Source organism: Lissotriton vulgaris, chromosome 3_1, assembly GCF_964263255.1.
Source record: "Lissotriton vulgaris chromosome 3_1, aLisVul1.2, whole genome shotgun sequence".
NCBI lineage: Eukaryota > Metazoa > Chordata > Amphibia > Caudata > Salamandridae > Lissotriton > Lissotriton vulgaris.
In genome coordinates, this window is record NC_141689.1 from 1521696316 (window position 1) to 1521713721 (window position 17406).

Here is a 17406-nt window from a genome sequence, read left to right on the forward strand (position 1 = left end):
AGGCGTGGCGGCGAACCGCCACCGTTGTTGCAATCGCCCTACCCAGCAAGTCTGTTGTGTCAAGTCCACACCATATGGAATAGCGTGCTACATCCCGCCCTTCCGCAAGGGCTTGGGCGAGCTTTGCCCGGGCCTCCTCCGGGATCTGTGGCTGCACCTACATAACTGTATCTCACAGAGAGTGGGTGTAACGGCCCATAGGCAGGCAGTGTTGACAGACCCCAGCCCCAAACAAGGAGGAGGACAGTTTCTTCCAAAACTGATCTTACCTTTTGGATTCCCGATCCGGAGGAGCGGTTGGGAATGTGGTCTGGGAGGTAGAGGCCTGGATCACCATGCTCTCGGGGTGGGGTGAACTGACAGGAAGCTAGCGTCGCCCGGAGCCGGGCGCTGGTGTTGGGCTAAGTTAAAATCCACAGGGAGGCTTGTGGAGGGCTTGGACCAGGTGCCCAACGTCGGCGAGGGCTTTGTTGAACGACAGTAGAGGCTCAGAGGAGCTCGCCTGCGGTTTGAGCACCTCAGTGAGGATGTTAGTCCTCACGGCCGTGACCGGGAGCTCAAGAGCCAAGGCCTTGGCCACCCTGTTCAACACCACGCTGTAAGCAGCCCCGCCTCCGTAGCCCCGGAGGGAGGAGAGACGAATCCACTGTCGGGCGAAGTGTCCAGACCACTGGTCTCCCCTAGCTCGTCTGCCCAGTCCTGGCTCAACTGGCACTGCAGTGCCAGAGGGTCCTCAGACCCCTCTGAGTCCCCCTCGTTATCCATCTCCTGATAGTGAGGGAAAAATGATGGAGCCGGGTGGTAGGTGAATTGCTCACCTGTCGACGCTAGAGACGGCGCCGGGCAGCACCGGTCCGATGCCGGACCCGACCAGGGCTGGGGACGTCGTCTGGGGATGGCATCGTGGGTGACACCCTCAGGTCGGCGCCAGCGGAGGAGTCGTGAGGTCGAATGGCGACGACCCAGATGCGAGCAAGGGTCCTGCGGCATCGGGACCTAAGTCGACGACGGCGCTGGAGCCGAAGTACCCGACGGCGCCAGGGCCGAAGCACCTGACGGTGCCAGGGCCGAAGCCACCGGCCTGCTGGGACTCCCAGACGGACCCACTGGGCCCGAAGTCGCCTCGAGAGGGTCCGACCGAGGGAAGTGAGTCCTCATGGCCACGAGGAAGTCACGAATCTCCTCCAGCGTCGCGGGCAGCCCAGGGACCGGCTGGTGTGGAGCTGGGCGCGGCGCATGTGGCTCCAGCGGAGCCGTGTGGGCTGTGTCGCCCGAACCTCCGGCCACTTTGCGCGAGCGTCGGGGGGAGTCAGAAGAGCAATTACGCCTCTTCGACTTCTTTTTCGAGTGCCTTGACTTACCTGAGGAGGTGGAGCCCAACGAGTGGTGTTGACTCGTTGAGCGGGGATGACCGCGGCTCCGCAACCGGTCCCTCGACTTCCTCCTCGACCGGGACCTTGAGCGGCACGGAGCCGACAGCCGGAGCTCGAGTCACTTACAGGACCGCTCCCGTCTAGCCTTCAAGGTCAAGGCCCGGCAGTCGGGGCACAACTTGTCATCGTGGTCGGCCCCAAGACAATAAAGGCACAGGCGGTGGGGGTCAGTCACCGACATCAAACAGTGACAGTCCTCGCAAGGCTTAAAACCAGACATCCCTACAGGCACCGTGAGTCGAAGGTCGACTCGAGAAGAGATCAAAAGTGATCCAAAAAGTTCGTCAAAAAGTGACTGGAGTACTGCTCTTCCCGGATCTGAGCTTGCTGGCTCGGAAAAAAGAAGTACTGACGTCAGCGCGCGAGGGCGGCGTCTAAGTACTCCGACAAGGTCATCCCAGCGATCAGGACGCAGACGCCGGACGCGGAGCCGCAGGCGACGCCTAGCGATGCGCAGGTGTATTGCTGATGAAAACTTTCCGGAACCAGTCTGATGCCTGGGGATATTCTAAGGTAAGGAATCTAACACTAACGTGTTTCTTTCAGATTGGAGAATATACATCAGAAGAATGAAGGAAAAACAGAGAAGAGCTCAGGGAGACTCCCTGTCACACGACGTGCGGTAGAAAATCTGAGGAACTCAGCCTCTCTTGGGAGTGTTCTACAGGGTGCTGTCTCCTGATTGGTTATTGCTTAAGTTTTTTTTTTTCTACAAAAGAATGTAGCTAGGCTATTGCAGTGGCTGTCCATTGCATTGTAGCCTACGGTATTTACTGCTTTTATAACGATACCGTGGGACTCCCACTCCGACAACGGGGATGATTCAAGCATGTGAACCTATGAAAGAGCCAATACTGGAGAAAATTCAGGTACATGAGCACAGTACACAAAGTGCAAACAATAGCTCAAATATGTTTATGTGGAAAGAACAGTGATAATCTGCTAAATGACTGCAGTGTGTTTTGGGGCTGGAATATGTCCATTCAAAACGAGGCTCTATAGCCAGATTGGTTAATGAAATCGGTCTTGAAGCTACATACATTGACAGTGTTTTATTTGTTCACATGGCATACTGATGCTTTTCTCCAGTTGGCATATTGCTCATTGTGGTCATATTTAAAGCACAAATTTGTTCACACACTAAATGAATGATACCCCATTGGAACATTGTTATGTTCTGAAATACCTTTGATTCTGGTGTTCTCGGGTGTGTATGGGCGTACCACTGTACCCCATTACTATTACTTCTAGAGAGAGGGTGCATGAGAAGAAGCTTCTTCAAACTTTCAATTTTGTTCGCTTCTCCTCTACCCTCATGTCCTGGAGCATCTCTTGGAGTCTAATTCACTCTCAGTCTGCTAATATCCTTTTAGACATTTTTTGGGGCAAATGTCACATTCTTTAACAGAATAGGAAGCCAGGAGTCATGCCACACTGACCTGGGTCTGAGACCACATTTTTTATTTCACAGGAGGGACACTTCTCAAAGAGGAAGGCATTCTGACTGAAACATAATTCCAGAAACGGGGGAGAAGGGGGGGGGGGAGTCGTAGAGATTACACCAATTTTATCAAGAAACAGAGGTATGAAAAGTCACATGTGATCTGAGATACTATTAACAAGAGCTGCGAAAAATAACTGCCTCTGCCTGGCAACTGCCAGTACAATGCATGCCTATATAGGCATATAAAGTTAAGTTTCAATGGGGTGTCCCTGCATTCCTCAGAACCTAGGTATCATTTAGTACAAAAACAAATGGTTCTGTGGGAGCAAAGCAACTAATATGTATACATTTACTAAATAACTGTATAAGCGGGGTCTGATTCAAAACAGAAAAAACACCAAAACAAAAGGAAAAAACAAAATAAAACACAGTCTGTGTGAGCTTGTAACCTTTCATATATTCAGAGGATGATTAAGTAAATTAGTACACATTAATGTACAAGATGGATGTTACATAGGTGCAAAGTAAACGTGTTTGTGCACTGCATTCAGTAAAAGGTGACTATGTGAAAAAAAGGTTATCAAGCTCAAATTTACAATAAAATCAATCACAAATGATAATCAGCCTGTCCGGGACATTATAAGTTCAAGTCAAATATGCGAGGGCAAGGGTTATTTCGCTTCTGATACCCACCAGACAAGAAATCCAATACAGGTGATTAAAATAAATCGCTGTTTCGACTATTCAATATCGTGTCTTCCGTACTTGAATAGATATTTGCCCCAATTTTAAGTGCAAGTCAAGGAACTATACGACCTTAGGCGAGTCATGTCTGAGCGTATAAAATAATATATATTAATGTGTTATTTATTCTCCCAAAAGAAATGATGCTTGAAAACATATATTTTAACACACAGGTTACTCCACACACAGTCCGATGAAGACCCATAGAGATGTTGTTTATTAACTACGATATCGGAGGGTCAAAACGTCAATGATTTATTTGCATTGCCTGTACTGAATTTGTCTGGTGGGCGTCAGGAGAGAAATAACACTTGCCCTCGCATATGTGACTTACTTTTTTACAGCATATTTAAATGGTTTTCATTACATTGATAATTCAGGATATAAGGGATAACTTTACAAAAAAATAAAACTCTACCTCATCAGTAAGCCTGTCTATCCTGTAGAGGCTAGGATAAATCATTTTCATCAGGTGATATAATGGTTGAGACTTCATCTGGCACATTGCATAGACACGATCATCCAGGCGTGTACTAGTACCAGTTCTAAACGCCTTCTGTAAGAGAAACATAAATGGTTGCATAATTAAATAAACCAGAATGTGGAAGACTATGCTTCATTCAGTGTTCTCAACCTTAACAAACAGTAGATGAGCTTCTATGTTGTCATTTGTTGAAAGTAAATATATTGTCTGCAAAAACGGTGTTTGCATTGCATATTAAAATTGGAGGAAAATATATAAACATTTTAACAGTGTTTATTAATCAATAACTGGGATTGGTCAGACAAAGAGTGGATTAAAATGCCCAAATACTATAAGGTGAACTGGTTGACGTTTATGGTATGTCAAGCTACTAATAGTGTGGAAAACATTGACTTAAAATGCTCCTACCACCATTGAGTATCCTAACGTATATTTAATCAAGCTTAATTGATATGACAGTTTGTGATTACCACTTCATTTGTATAAATCCAATAAAGAGAAATTAAAAATGCAAAAAAGAGTATCATATCAAAATCTAGAAACTAATATAATGTATCAAATCTAGTCTTATGGGCATCTTGAACAATTGAATTAAACGAGTTTAAAATCTGTCAGTACGACCAAATGACTACCAAATGTGCAAAGAGGCACACTTGGTTTAATTATGTCATACGTACAATAATCGATCGAGTGAGCCATGCCATTTTGTGCAGTCATTCTCAGACGGGCCGACACACTCTTTGCTTGCCGGTGTGACGGTGGTCAGGAGGGAGTAATGCTGTGATTTTCCAGTGGGAGACAATTGAGAACATAATGGGTAACGAAGCCCTCACAACTATCAATTGTTTGGGTGCAGCACCTCCATGGCAACAAAAGGGAGGGCGCATCAAGTAGCTAACCTTGTTTTTCTAAGGAGATTGCTGTCTCCAGACTCCTCACAACTTCCACAAATCAAAAGGGGATGGGACACATGGTACATGGCGCAGTGGGTTTCAATGTTATAACTATAGTGGTTCTCAGCGCACATGCATGAGGATTGTCTGTGCTAAGACAAAAAAATGTAATACAAGCCAGAGATTCACTCTTGTATAAATCAAGGCACGGAATGCACGTTTGCATTACAATTCAAGGGACTTTCTCATTCTACCACTCAAAATTAAGCTTCAACTTACAAATGCATCAATGTAATCAACAGTATTACTGCTTTCTAAAGACGTTTTTACTAGAAGTGCAGTTTTGCAAGGGGTTCTAAAAAGATATAGAAAAAGTCCTTTGATCCATACTACAATGACCGATGAACTTACAAATGAAACATCATATGAACTAAGGCTACGGCAAGCGTGATGACAAACATCACGAAGGTATCGTTTTTTGATACTCTGCCAGCGACTGGGAAACAAATGCTTTGAGTAGAGGAGCAAGTCTTAACCTTCTGATGTCTAAATTACTACTGGAAACCAGGGGCACAAGCATAAGCAATTTCTGCAAGCTGAACCTCAAAATCATGCACAAAAATACATTAAAAGGTATAGATCAAACAAATATACATATTATACAATATTCCATTTAATTCACAAATAAAAAATATACAAAATGGGAATGTAGAAACTTTGCAAAATTTGAAATATAGATGAAGTGAAATGCTAGATTCTAGCATATGACTGCCTTTTTTGCGCCTAATGCATGCTCTCGTTTTGCCAGTGCATATCAATGCTTGAATTGAGGTCTCCTGCCATTAAAACAAGATTCTATTTGCTGAACTTGTGCTGCTTCCATCAAATCAACTATGCTTACCAACTTAATTTTTAGCATCTGATTTATGTTTATATACTCTACAAATCTGTTGATAATGTTAAAGTTTATAAACAGTTGCAGAATCCTGGTGTAGGTGTTGCAGACCCCTCCCCACCCTCCCTCCATGGTCCGCAGAACCGAAAGAACTGTTGACGCAAAGCATGTATATATATATATATCTGGAACTTAAAGGTACACTTAAAGTGGCTGTTTCATAATGAAATTAACAAATTAGAATAAAAAGGTTTGTGTGTAACGAAAATGCTTCAACTGAAACCCTTTTAAAAAGCTGTAGTTACATGGATGGAACTAGTGGGGCTGCAAGAACTGGGAATATATTTAGTGATTTGGTTCTGTAAAATATATTTATTTGTCTTGATTCACTAGATCGGTTTTCCATAGATGGAGCTTCTTGCTCAGAAATACCTGGAAATAAACTTCTGTGATAATCTATGATACAGCCGGTGGACTTGTACTAATGGCAAATGATAATTAACTTGTTCATATGTTTAGATGACATTTCCTACCTTTAACTGCAATTCTTCACCAGGGGTGTGAGTCTTCATACATTTATAGCTTTTAGGACATTTCTGCATGATCCCAAGAAACTTTAAAGGGGGAAATTTACTACATTATTGTTTTAAAAAAATAACATCTAAAACAATTGACTTAAAAAATAAATGATATCCACTTATGTAGAGGCTAGATGGGAATATGGTAGATTGCACAATGAGTGCCCTGAACCCACTGGGAGTCATTGGTTGGAGGGGTTAGTTTTGATTGTACTGAAGACACAGAATTACAATTACAAGAACTACAATTACAAAAAATAAACAATACCATATCCAACACATGATATTATTTATCATTCCAATTAGATAGGATAAACTAGAACTTAGTACCTCAAAGGAGGAGTAGGCAAAGGAAGAGATTACTGCATGACCTTACAAAAGATTCTTGAGGGTAAACTACTCTGCTCTGGAATCTGCCTTAATATCAGTCACTGCAGTAGTTTCATTCTTCAGGAAGCCATAAAACCTATTTCTACAATAGAAGGTTAGTGATGACATGGACGTGTTTTAGAAAGCTCACAAAAATACTGCAGTTTAAGGTGTGGGTTATAGATGGACTTGAAGTGCTAAATCCCACCATAAGTGAAGACACCAGTAATTATTAAAAATGTGTTATTACATGCAGTGATGTATCTGCCTGATGACAGATATCCTTGAGTCCCAACACTCACAATGATTTTGTGACTAACTATCAAACATGTGCTGATGAGTGGAGTTAGGTGTGAGTACACCTCAGAGACAGAAGATAGACGAGGAATAATGTAGACAGAACTTGAGCAGACAGAACTTGAGCAGACTGAGCATAAAACAGAGTACAAGGTCCTGTAGCAGAACTGTATGAAATATCCAGAATTTTGTAAGGATCTGGTAAAGCGATAGTGCTACCTAAAGACTTCTTCAGAATGCACGGAGGTCATTCAGCATCTGCAACGCTTTGTAGTTAGAGTTACAATCAATAGAATATCAACACTGTCTTATAATACCAATGTAAACCTTTACTGGGAAAGTGTTAGGGTGGGAACATAAATAGTTCAAAACATCAGACTTCAAGGGGCGTGGCTTGCGCGCCACTGCGGAATGGCATATCGCGCTTGAGCCTTGAGACAACAGGGGCCGACGAGGTGGTTTTCGACCCCCACAGGTGAGGGAGCTTCCCCAAAACAGGCGCTACGGACACAGAGCATGCGGTGAGCAGTCAGGTGACACTTTCGCTGCTCCCGCTGCCCGGCTCGAGTTTTCCTGCACCGCGGTGTCTTCCACCTCAGCATATTAGCAGGCGGCCGTCATTTTGTATCCCGGAGGTGGCGCTCGCGTTTTTTTCACCCGTAGCAGTGCCTTACAATGTACATCTGAGGCAGATAGGTATTCAGGAGGCTGTTCCTCATAAATGTAGTACCAATGAATATTTGAAGGTGATTTTCTTTTTTTTCTCTGAACTATACTGGAGTTACAGTGGAGCCAACATTCAAGTAATGTGACCTTGTGCATTTCCAGCTCTTTTTTGTGCAGTTTGTTTCTCCTTTTGCTGCATTTCCACTGCACATTCATTTACTGGTGCTCTGGTCATTATAAGTGATCTCCGCAGCTGGTACTTTGCCCGTGAATGTGACGCTGTGACGCTTTTTATGCGCAGTACTTTTTTGGGGGGGGGGGGGGACTCTCTCCTCAGACCTGTTCCTCAAAATGGCGCCATATACAATTTGACTGGGCTATCGTAGGTGTTTTTAGATACCATTGCTTGTTGGTCTCTTTTTGCTATTTCTACTTCACTATTGTTTTTAAAAAAAGAGGCTAAGCTGTGCTGATTTCATCGATGTAAGTTACTAAGAGTTCTGATTTTTTCTTCTGGCCCTGCTCTGCTCACGCTGCTGATTCCCAGGGAGCTGTTTTCGAACAGTGAGGTGTCTGGTTCTTCTCCAGCAGAGTCAATACGCGTTGTGGGCTTTGGTATTATATCTATTGCCTATTCTCATGGCAGACAACATGGGCCTTTCTCCCAAAAATCAAGGACTCTAAGGGCAAACTTAAAAGGTATAAGCAAACTTCTCCTACTCCAGAAATAGTTCCAAAAGACTGGCACTACGTTGGATGCTATTTTATCAAGCCTAAACGCTGGTCATGATATTGCACAGTCGACTAAAACTAATACAGACTTACTTCAAGTGGAGGTTGCGGCAATCAGAAATGACTTTAAGAGCTTATCACTTTGTGATTCTGCTGCTGAATCACGGATAAGTGGTCTGGAAGATACTGCACAACAACAGTCTAAATCAATGCAACAGATGGAACGCTCCTTGTATGCGTTGCGGAGAGATCTTACGGAGCAGGAAGATCGAAATCGTAGAAGTAATCTGCGTATCTTTGGCCTGCCCGAGGATGCAGAGAAATCAGCGTCATCAATGTTAGATTTATTGCTCCATTGGATTCCTACTGTTTTGCAGATTTCTTTTCAGAAAAACTTTGAAATAGAACGTGCTCATCGGGATCCTGCATTTCGTCCTAAGTCGTCACCTCATCCTAGACCGGAGGTCTTTAAACCTTTGCGACATCAGCATTCTGAACAAATCTTGGCCCAGATGAGGAAAATCAAAGCGATTAACTGGGAGGGCCACAGAATTGCCATTTCTCAGGATTTTGCTAGGGAAACTGTTATCAGACGGAAAGGTTTTCTCAATCTACGAAGAAGATTGCTTGACATGAACATTCCGTTCTCTTTTGCTGGTCCTTCGCGATTTCGCATAACTTTTAGAGTTCGCACTCAGATTTTTTTTTACCCTTTGGATCTTTCGACCTTCCTGGATAATCAGACGGAGTCCCAGATGGAATCTTCATTTTCTCCTGGCTCTTCTGGTTCTTGAGTGTTATCTGGGGGGATTTTTGTAGTTCTTCTGGCTTGTATAGCTATATCCGTATACTAATGCTACGGTCTTTACCTCTATAGTTACGCAACAGTTATGCGATGTTTCCAACGTTTGACATGTTCTAACCTTTTCTTTTTCTTGCAGGTTCTGCTTTTTTTTAAAGGATGCATGTCTCTTAACCGTATTGTTGATGGCTCTCTTTTCTTTTTCTTCTGTTTTGTTAGTGTTTTTCCTGTTTCTTTGTTTTTATTTCCTTTTCTATTCCTCCGTAGTATTGTTTCTTTCCTATTGGTGCTGAGTATTGCTGTGACATTATTGCTATATTTTGTCAACGGTTCCGTGATATTTCTGGGTTTTCATTACGTAGACCTCTATTTCCATTTCTCTTTCATGTGTGCAATTTATTTCTGTATGTTCTCTTGAAGTTTTGTTCGTTGTTCAGTGTAATCTTTTCATGCTCTTGTTCCTGTCTGATGGTGTATCTGTCTCTTTATGGTGTCTTATACGATAGTAGATTCTTTATATGTCTGTCTCTATGTGAATATAGTATACACTACATTTCTTAAGTTATACATAGATCACTCAAGTTATTAGTTTATATTTTTACTTTGATTATGTCTCCTTCACTATTCTTAGATTTGACTATATATGCTAATGCTCTCTTTTTGCGGTTTTTGATTAGTCTAATGATATTAATTATTTCCTCTTTGCTAGTGGCCTTTTAGAACTGAGATATGAATTAGTCTTTATATGTTTTATTGATGTTTTGATGAATTTCTATTTCCTGAGGTTCTTTCGCTATATAATGCTTTATAGTAGTATTTATGGTGTTCTGCCTTGCGAGGTAACACATGACTGTTTATATGCGTCTCTTCTTCAATATGTTTATATTGTTTGATGGTTCCTGAATTGACCGAATATTTTCATTAGTATATCTAGTTTAATGTATTTATATATTTATTCTGATTTCCTTCTCTTCCTATTACCTCTATTTTTTATTCTTTATTGCTTTCTGCCTATGGGGTAATGGGTTTTTTCTCTTTCCCTTGTTGGCCTTTTTGCTTGCCTATCCATGTTCCCCCGTCACATGAATTTTGTCTATTATAGACTTCCCCTGGTGGGATATTTTTTCCTTGTTTTTCTGTCTCTTTTCTTCTGTGGTCTTTCTTCTTCTTTTTTTCTTTTTTCAATCTTCCTTTTCTTTTTCTTCTCTTGGGTCTCCTGCTGGCTTCCAGTATGTGTGGTGCCATTAGTTTCGCTCCGTCTTTGTTGCATGCAGGATACTGTTTTTGGAGTATTTTCTCTGATACCAGGTAATAGCTGGTATTTTGACTTTCTGCTTTTATGCCATACTTGAATGTTTTATCTCTTAATGTGCGCATTTTGAATCATCCGGTGAAGAGGGCAAAAATTTGGGATTATTGTAAAAATCTTTCTAGCGATTTAGTACTATTACAAGAAACTAAAATATCGTACAAAGAAGCCCTACTATTGAGGAAGGAATGGTTCCTTGATGTTGTGTGCTCTGAGGCCTCTGGTAAAAAGAATGGGGTGGTGACGATGATTTCTAAAGATTCGGGGTTGACTGTCTATGTTAATAATATTTATGCGCCTATGAGTGATGATCCATCTTTTTGGCGTTCTCCTTCTAAAAAACTTTCAGATGTTCCTCATAATGGCAATTTGATATTCGGGGGGGGGGGGGACTTTAATCTCCCAATGGATCCTATTTTGGATAGACATTCTGCTTTTAAATTTCGTCCCCCTAGGGCTCATAAACAGATGACTAATATGTGTTCCTCCGCTAATCTTACTGATATGTGGCGTTTACCTAACCCCACTGGTAGCGACTTCACTTTTTTCTCTTCTCCTCACTCTAGTTTTTCTCGTATTGATTATCTTTTAGTCCACTCAGCCCTTTTAAAGTACTCGTTGTCCCCCATTATCCATCCGATTCTTGTCTCTGATCATGCTGCTATGTCCTTTTCACTCCTCAATTTTGCGGAACGTAGAGAACTTCACACTTGGCGGCTGAATTCTGAGATTCTATTTGATCAAAGTTAAGTTGCAATACTCAACGAAGGCATTGATAATTTTTTCTCTGAAAATTAAGCCTCAGTCAGCTCACCGGTGGTATTATGGGATGCTTTTACATGTACGCTTAGATGACAAATTATTAAACAAATGGGATAAAGAAATGCTGATATTAGGAAAGAACTTACTGATTTAGCAGATAACATCAAGCAGCAAGAAGCTCTCCATCGGAATTCTAAAGACAAGCAGCTCTTACAAACTATCAAGAATCTAAAATATTCTTACAATTCTATTGTCACTAAGAGAGCTCATATTGGTGTTCAAGCACAGAAGTCTAAACGGCTACTTCTAAAGAATCGTGCGGGTAAGGTTTTTGCAGTGACGTTAAAGTTTCAAGAGTCTATTATCAAATCATCTCAGATATCTAGTATTAATGATGCCTCTGGTACTAGGAAATTTCAAACTAAGGAAATCCTGGAGGTCTTTTGTGAGTATTACAGTAAATTGTACACTCCTCATAACCAATCTTCGCTTGATCAATGCCAACAATTTTTAAATTCGATTCCTATTCAAACTGTTTCTGATGATGATGGTATAAAGTTGGGTAGTCTGATTACATTAGAGGAGATCATTCATGCTCTTAAATCCACTCTCGGGGAAGGCTCCAGGTCCGGATGGGTTTCCCATTTTGTTTTACAAGACCTTTCTTCCATCTGTTGTGTCTCTCCTTAAAGATGTCTTCGACAGTTTCATCTCATCGGGCTCGGTTTCTGGTTCAGTGGCGGAGGCTTTTGGCCAAAGGTTTGGAATCCTATATTCCGTTACTTACTCACCCATCCCAGACTGTTTTTTTTAAAGGTAGATTGGCTAGGGATAATATTCAAACTTTTTGCCATATCATAGGGAAAGCAAAGTTATCTAATCTTCCGGCGGCGGCTCTTGCCCTCGATGCCGAAAAGGCTTTTGATAAGGTCTCTGGGCCTTTTTTGCATGCAGTGCTTCGAGCGCACAACCTTGGGGATTCCTTTATCACAATGGTTGTCTTTATATGCACATCCTAGAGCAAATATTAGAGTTAATGGTGCTACTTCCTCTTTTTTTAATCTCTGTCCGGGTACTAGACAAGGGTGCCCATTATCGCCTCTTCTGTTCTTATTATCTATTGACCCGCTTCTTCGTTTAATCAATCTTCATCAAGATATTAAGGGTTGTCAATTTGGCTCACATTGTATCAAAACAGCTGCGTATGCAGATGATGTGCTCATTTTCTCTGATGATATAGCTACAGCAACTCCTGCCATTTCCGAAACCATTAATCTCTTTTCTAGTGTTTCAGGTTACACTCTCAATAAGGATAAAACAGAGATGTTTCCCCTCAATGCATATTGCTTTCCAGCACACATGGGGACTGCTGGCCTTAAATGGCAATCAAAACAGATTAAATACTTGGTAATTTGGTTTCGTAGTACTTCATCAGATACAGTAGCTTTTAATGAAGCGCAAACTTTACTCAAGATTCGTCAACTTCTGGATACTTGGTCTCCTAAGTATATCTCATGGTGGGGACGTCTTCAAACGTTAAAAATGATAATGCCCATTATTAACTTTGTGTCCTCTATGCTTCCTATTCGGTTATCTTCGTCTTTTTGCCATGACATTGACTCCCTCACCTCAAAGTTCCTCTGAAATGATAAGAGAGCCAGGATGGCCTACAAACATTTGAGGAAGCCTTATGATATGGGGGGTTGTAATTTCCCTGATTAGGATAGATATCAAGTAGCTTTCTTAGCTCCCCAAGGGGCTCTTTGGTTCTCTTCAGATTCTCATTATACGCCGGCATGGGTGTTGATTGAACAAGAATTATCTTCTCCTTTACCTTCCTCCTCTTTCTTAACTACGTCCACATTTTTCTTGGGCTATTATTTTAGACACTGTTGCGGCGGTGAAAAGTATTGATAAGAACGTAACTAAACCGATACATAAGTCTAGGTGGTCCTCTCTGTGGCGTAACCCCAAAATTAAAATTGACATTGATTCGACCTTGATGACCCATTGGGCCAACAAGGGTATTACGTTAGTTCATCATTTATATGATTCGAATCATGATCCATTACCTTTTTCCTCCTTAGCTCAGCAGTTTTCTCTTACTAACTTGGATTTTTATACCTTTTTAAAAATCAAGGTTGCTCTTGCTAAGGTTCATCTTGACCCAATCTCTCATACAAGCTCTCTTTTGTTGATGCAGCTCAAATCGGGGCACGTGGCTTCTAAGATATATACATTTCTATCTTCCAATCCGCCTGTCTTGACTACCGTTACACAACAGAAATGGTTACATCACCTTGACCATGATCTTCTTAAACTTATCTCCTCAGATATTTGGCAAATGATTGGGAGTCTCTCTCTTCGTCATAAGATTGCCCCCTCTCTGATTCAGTCTACATTTATTTCTCTTAATTTATCGCATTGGACTCCGGTACGCCAACATTCCCTCAATCTTAAAGACAATGATCTTTGTTGTAGTTGTAACTTAGCAGCGGGTACATATCAACATATGGTTTTTGAGTGTTCCCTACTCCAACTTTATTGGGATTTGGTTCATAAGCATCTCATGTTAATATTTAGGATCTAATTTCAGCTCTCGTTTACACTAATTTTGTTGGGGCCATGGGTGTCCCCTCTACCATTGCCACTGGATTCTTTAGACATGCAGTTGTTAGATCCGTTGTTGACAATTGCGGTGAAAAATGTCCATACGGAATGGAAATCATTTGGGTCCATATCCGATCATACATGGGGGGCTTGGGTATCTTTCCTACGAGGGGGTCATGCCTCTGTAGAAGAGTCTCACCTTTCCCCTTTTATTTCTAGTGGAGTATGGAGATATCTGGATTGATATGTGGCCTTGGCCTCGAAGGGGTTGGTGGGACAATAGCCCTTTGTGTCGTCTCTTTAATTTCTTTCTTTCTTTTTGTGGTGCTGCAGGAGACCCCCCTCCTCACTCTTACTTTTGTCTCTCCTCTTTTGCTCTCTTCTTTCCTTTTTCCTCTTCAGAATAAGGAGACGAAGAGGACAATTATGAAGTGGCTCAAAGGGAGCGCACATTAGAAAAGTTAGAACAAGGTGTAGGAAGGTAGATCCTGACTATGGTTGCCCCCAACTTTTTGCCCTGTGTTTTAGCTGGTTCTTGACATACTTGGCCTGGGACCCTGCCAATCAGGACCCCAGGCCTACTGCTCTCTCTGTAAAATGGATTCCATGTACCTTAGGTACATATCCAATTGGTACTGGGCCATCTTATCCGACCTTGTAACTCAGGGCATAGGTGCACCCAGGGCCTACCAGGGGCTGCAGCATGTATTATGCCACCCCTGGCTGGCCATCTAAATCTGACACAACTGGCTGCACGACAGCTGGGGCAAGGTGGTGTAATCACCCTTTGCTTTAGATATAGTATACCTATATCTAACCCTAAAATGGACACATAGATTCCTATCAGTCACTCCTATGGCAGGCCTTGACAATCCTGAAGGCAGAGTGCTTGGAATCATATGAGATGGTGCTCTGGCATGAGCTGAGCCCGTTTGCAGCTTGCGGAACCAAGTCCTAATAGCTGTTCCATGATAACGCATACCATATACTCGTGCATTATAATCCTCGCGGTTATATGCCAACTCTGGTATCGCTTTATCAAAACATGTCGAGTAAGGTGTCATACGAATTGGAATACTAACCCCTCGCCAATTCTGGCGACGGGGTTAGCATTCCACCCTTCTAGAGGGACACGACATGTATGTAACTGTGAACCCTGGTTAAAGTTAACTCAAGCCTCAGCATCACAAAATGGATGCTGCCACCACAGACACAAGTCTGACCTCCTGCTGCTGGGAGTCCTTCCAGTGAGGAGAGCTTGGACAAAGGGTTTCCTGTCAGGGGCGGTGCTAGCACCGACCCAGACAGGGTTTTGTGTATCCTAGGTAGGCAGGGCTGAATAGGAAGGTGACTGCAAGTGGCACCCCGGTGCTCACTATGCATCTGCCAGTCTAAACCGGTTCCAGGGGCACACCAGCCCCTGAGCTGGGGAAAGTCCGGCATGGGAGAGGGGTGTAACCACCCCCCTTCCTGGTCCCACCCATGGGCAGGACCTAGTTCCGTACCAGCCCCTTTCTTTAGTATAAAGGTGGGAGCGGGGACCCCTTCCAAATTAGATCATCTTTGAATCCTGAAACTACTTTCTACGAAAGGAACTCAAGACTTCTTCCTAAGATTTCTCCCTTGTGACTAAGGAGTAGTCACCCTGCACCCGCAGGCACCATCTAAGAACACTGCGGTTTGCTGCACGTCCTTCCTCCGGAATCCGACCGACCAGCACGACGAGACCCGGCTTCCCTGGCACCTCTGACCTCTACCTAAATCATCAGACCCGCTGAGATCCGTGGGTGTGACGAGACCTCGAGGGACCGGCCATCTTCAGAACTGCACGACGCTTATCCAGCACGACCGCCGAGGGATCCTCGAGTGAGTGCTTTGTGGTTCGAGAAGCCCTGACCCTGAGCAGATCCAGCACCGAAGTCCAGCCCCCCAGCATCCACCAGATCTGCGTGGGGCCCTTCTGCTCTTTGCTGCTCACCGCGTTGTCCGGCTACTTGCCTGCTGGCTTGTGGCCCTCTTGACGACGCTCCACGACGACAACACCGCTGGTCTGGTTGCTCCAGACTGGCCCTTGCTCCCCTCCAACAGAGGAGCACCCTGGACCCTCCTGGTCCACTCCAGACGCCATTTTAAATCCACTGCGTGGGCTTGCATTTGCCAAGACTTGTTGCCCCAATCCTGGGTCCAGCGATGTCGACAGCAGTTACCTTCGTGGGACAGCTCGCACCTCCATCCTGGTCGCCGACAACGCCTCCTGGTCCGTGAGACTGCAGAGCCCAGCGTCGCCCACTCACCTGGTCGAGGTGACTTCATCCGGTGCCCTCCTGGTGCCCATCTAATCACTGGCTAGTGATTCAGAACTTGGTCCCCTCTGCTTACAGGTGTCTTCCATCTTCGATCCAGGCTTGGATCACTTCGAACTTCAACACTGGTCGCCTGCCAGTAACTCCTTCTTTCAGGCTCCATAGACTGCAACGAGGATTCCCGACGTCTTTCCAGACCTATGCATCCGCAGCCCCTGGGCTAGGTAAACTCAGCATTTCGGTGCTCCAGCATAGCTTTGCTATCCAACGGTCCAGATCCTTTTTCGTTTCAGCTCTACCTAGTCGGATTCGTCCGATAACACTAACTTTACGAAATCTAGCATCCATAGACTTTGTCCCGCATCCCGCGTGAGAGTGCACACTCTGCACCCGATCCCCCTAGGCCTCCTGCTAGTAATCTGAAGGTTCAGTAGTCAAGTCCTAGCGATCCTAAAGTCTATTAGAGTAGTACTTACCTGCTAGTAATTTCGCATTCCACTTTTAGAGTATATGGTTTTTCGTGCCCCTCGGGCATTTGGGTAAATTGTGTGACTTTGCGTATTTTCATAAGAGCTTTGTATTGTGCTTAGCACCCTGTCCTCATTAAGAGTCCAGGGTTGTTGTGTTCTAAATAAATATACTTTTATTTTCATAACAACTTGTGTGGTGTCCTTTCACTTGGTGTTCAAGGGGTATATGTGATGGTATAACAGCTGGCTTAACACGCCCTCTAGAGTTTAGCCTAAAGACTGCTCTTGTCCATGCTACTAGGATAGCTGGTCTACGGTTGACTTACAACCAATCATCAATAAGGGTTGTTTGGACTGATACAAAGTGCTCACTAGAATAGTGAACATTATATATCAGGCCAACTTCTCACATTGGTGAGCAGCGGTTGGTATTTGAGCTTGCTGTTGTTTTACCACACGTATCCTAAGAATATCATTGTGAAAGATCACATAAGTACCAAGGTACATATAACTTAGCTTAGAATACTCTGAGTTCTACCGAACCAGCTGTTGTACTTTAACAGGGCTTATCACACCCTGACTACAACTCTTAGCAAGGGATCAGTAGGCAAACAA

At 43.5% G+C, this 17406-nt stretch overlaps 1 protein-coding gene across 4 annotated transcripts in view; it reads right to left on the reverse strand.

Moving 5' to 3' along the window:
- The window catches only part of SEC24B (SEC24 homolog B, COPII component), a 764077-nt gene that overhangs the window by 155398 nt on the left and 591273 nt on the right, over window positions 1-17406 (reverse strand). For all 4 annotated transcript variants that reach the window (XM_086962000.1, XM_086962001.1, XM_086962003.1 and 1 more), the window contains one exon: window positions 4040-4177. In XM_086962000.1, the coding sequence (XP_086818126.1) occupies window positions 4040-4177 (138 nt within the window). The remainder of the gene's footprint in view (window positions 1-4039; window positions 4178-17406) is intronic.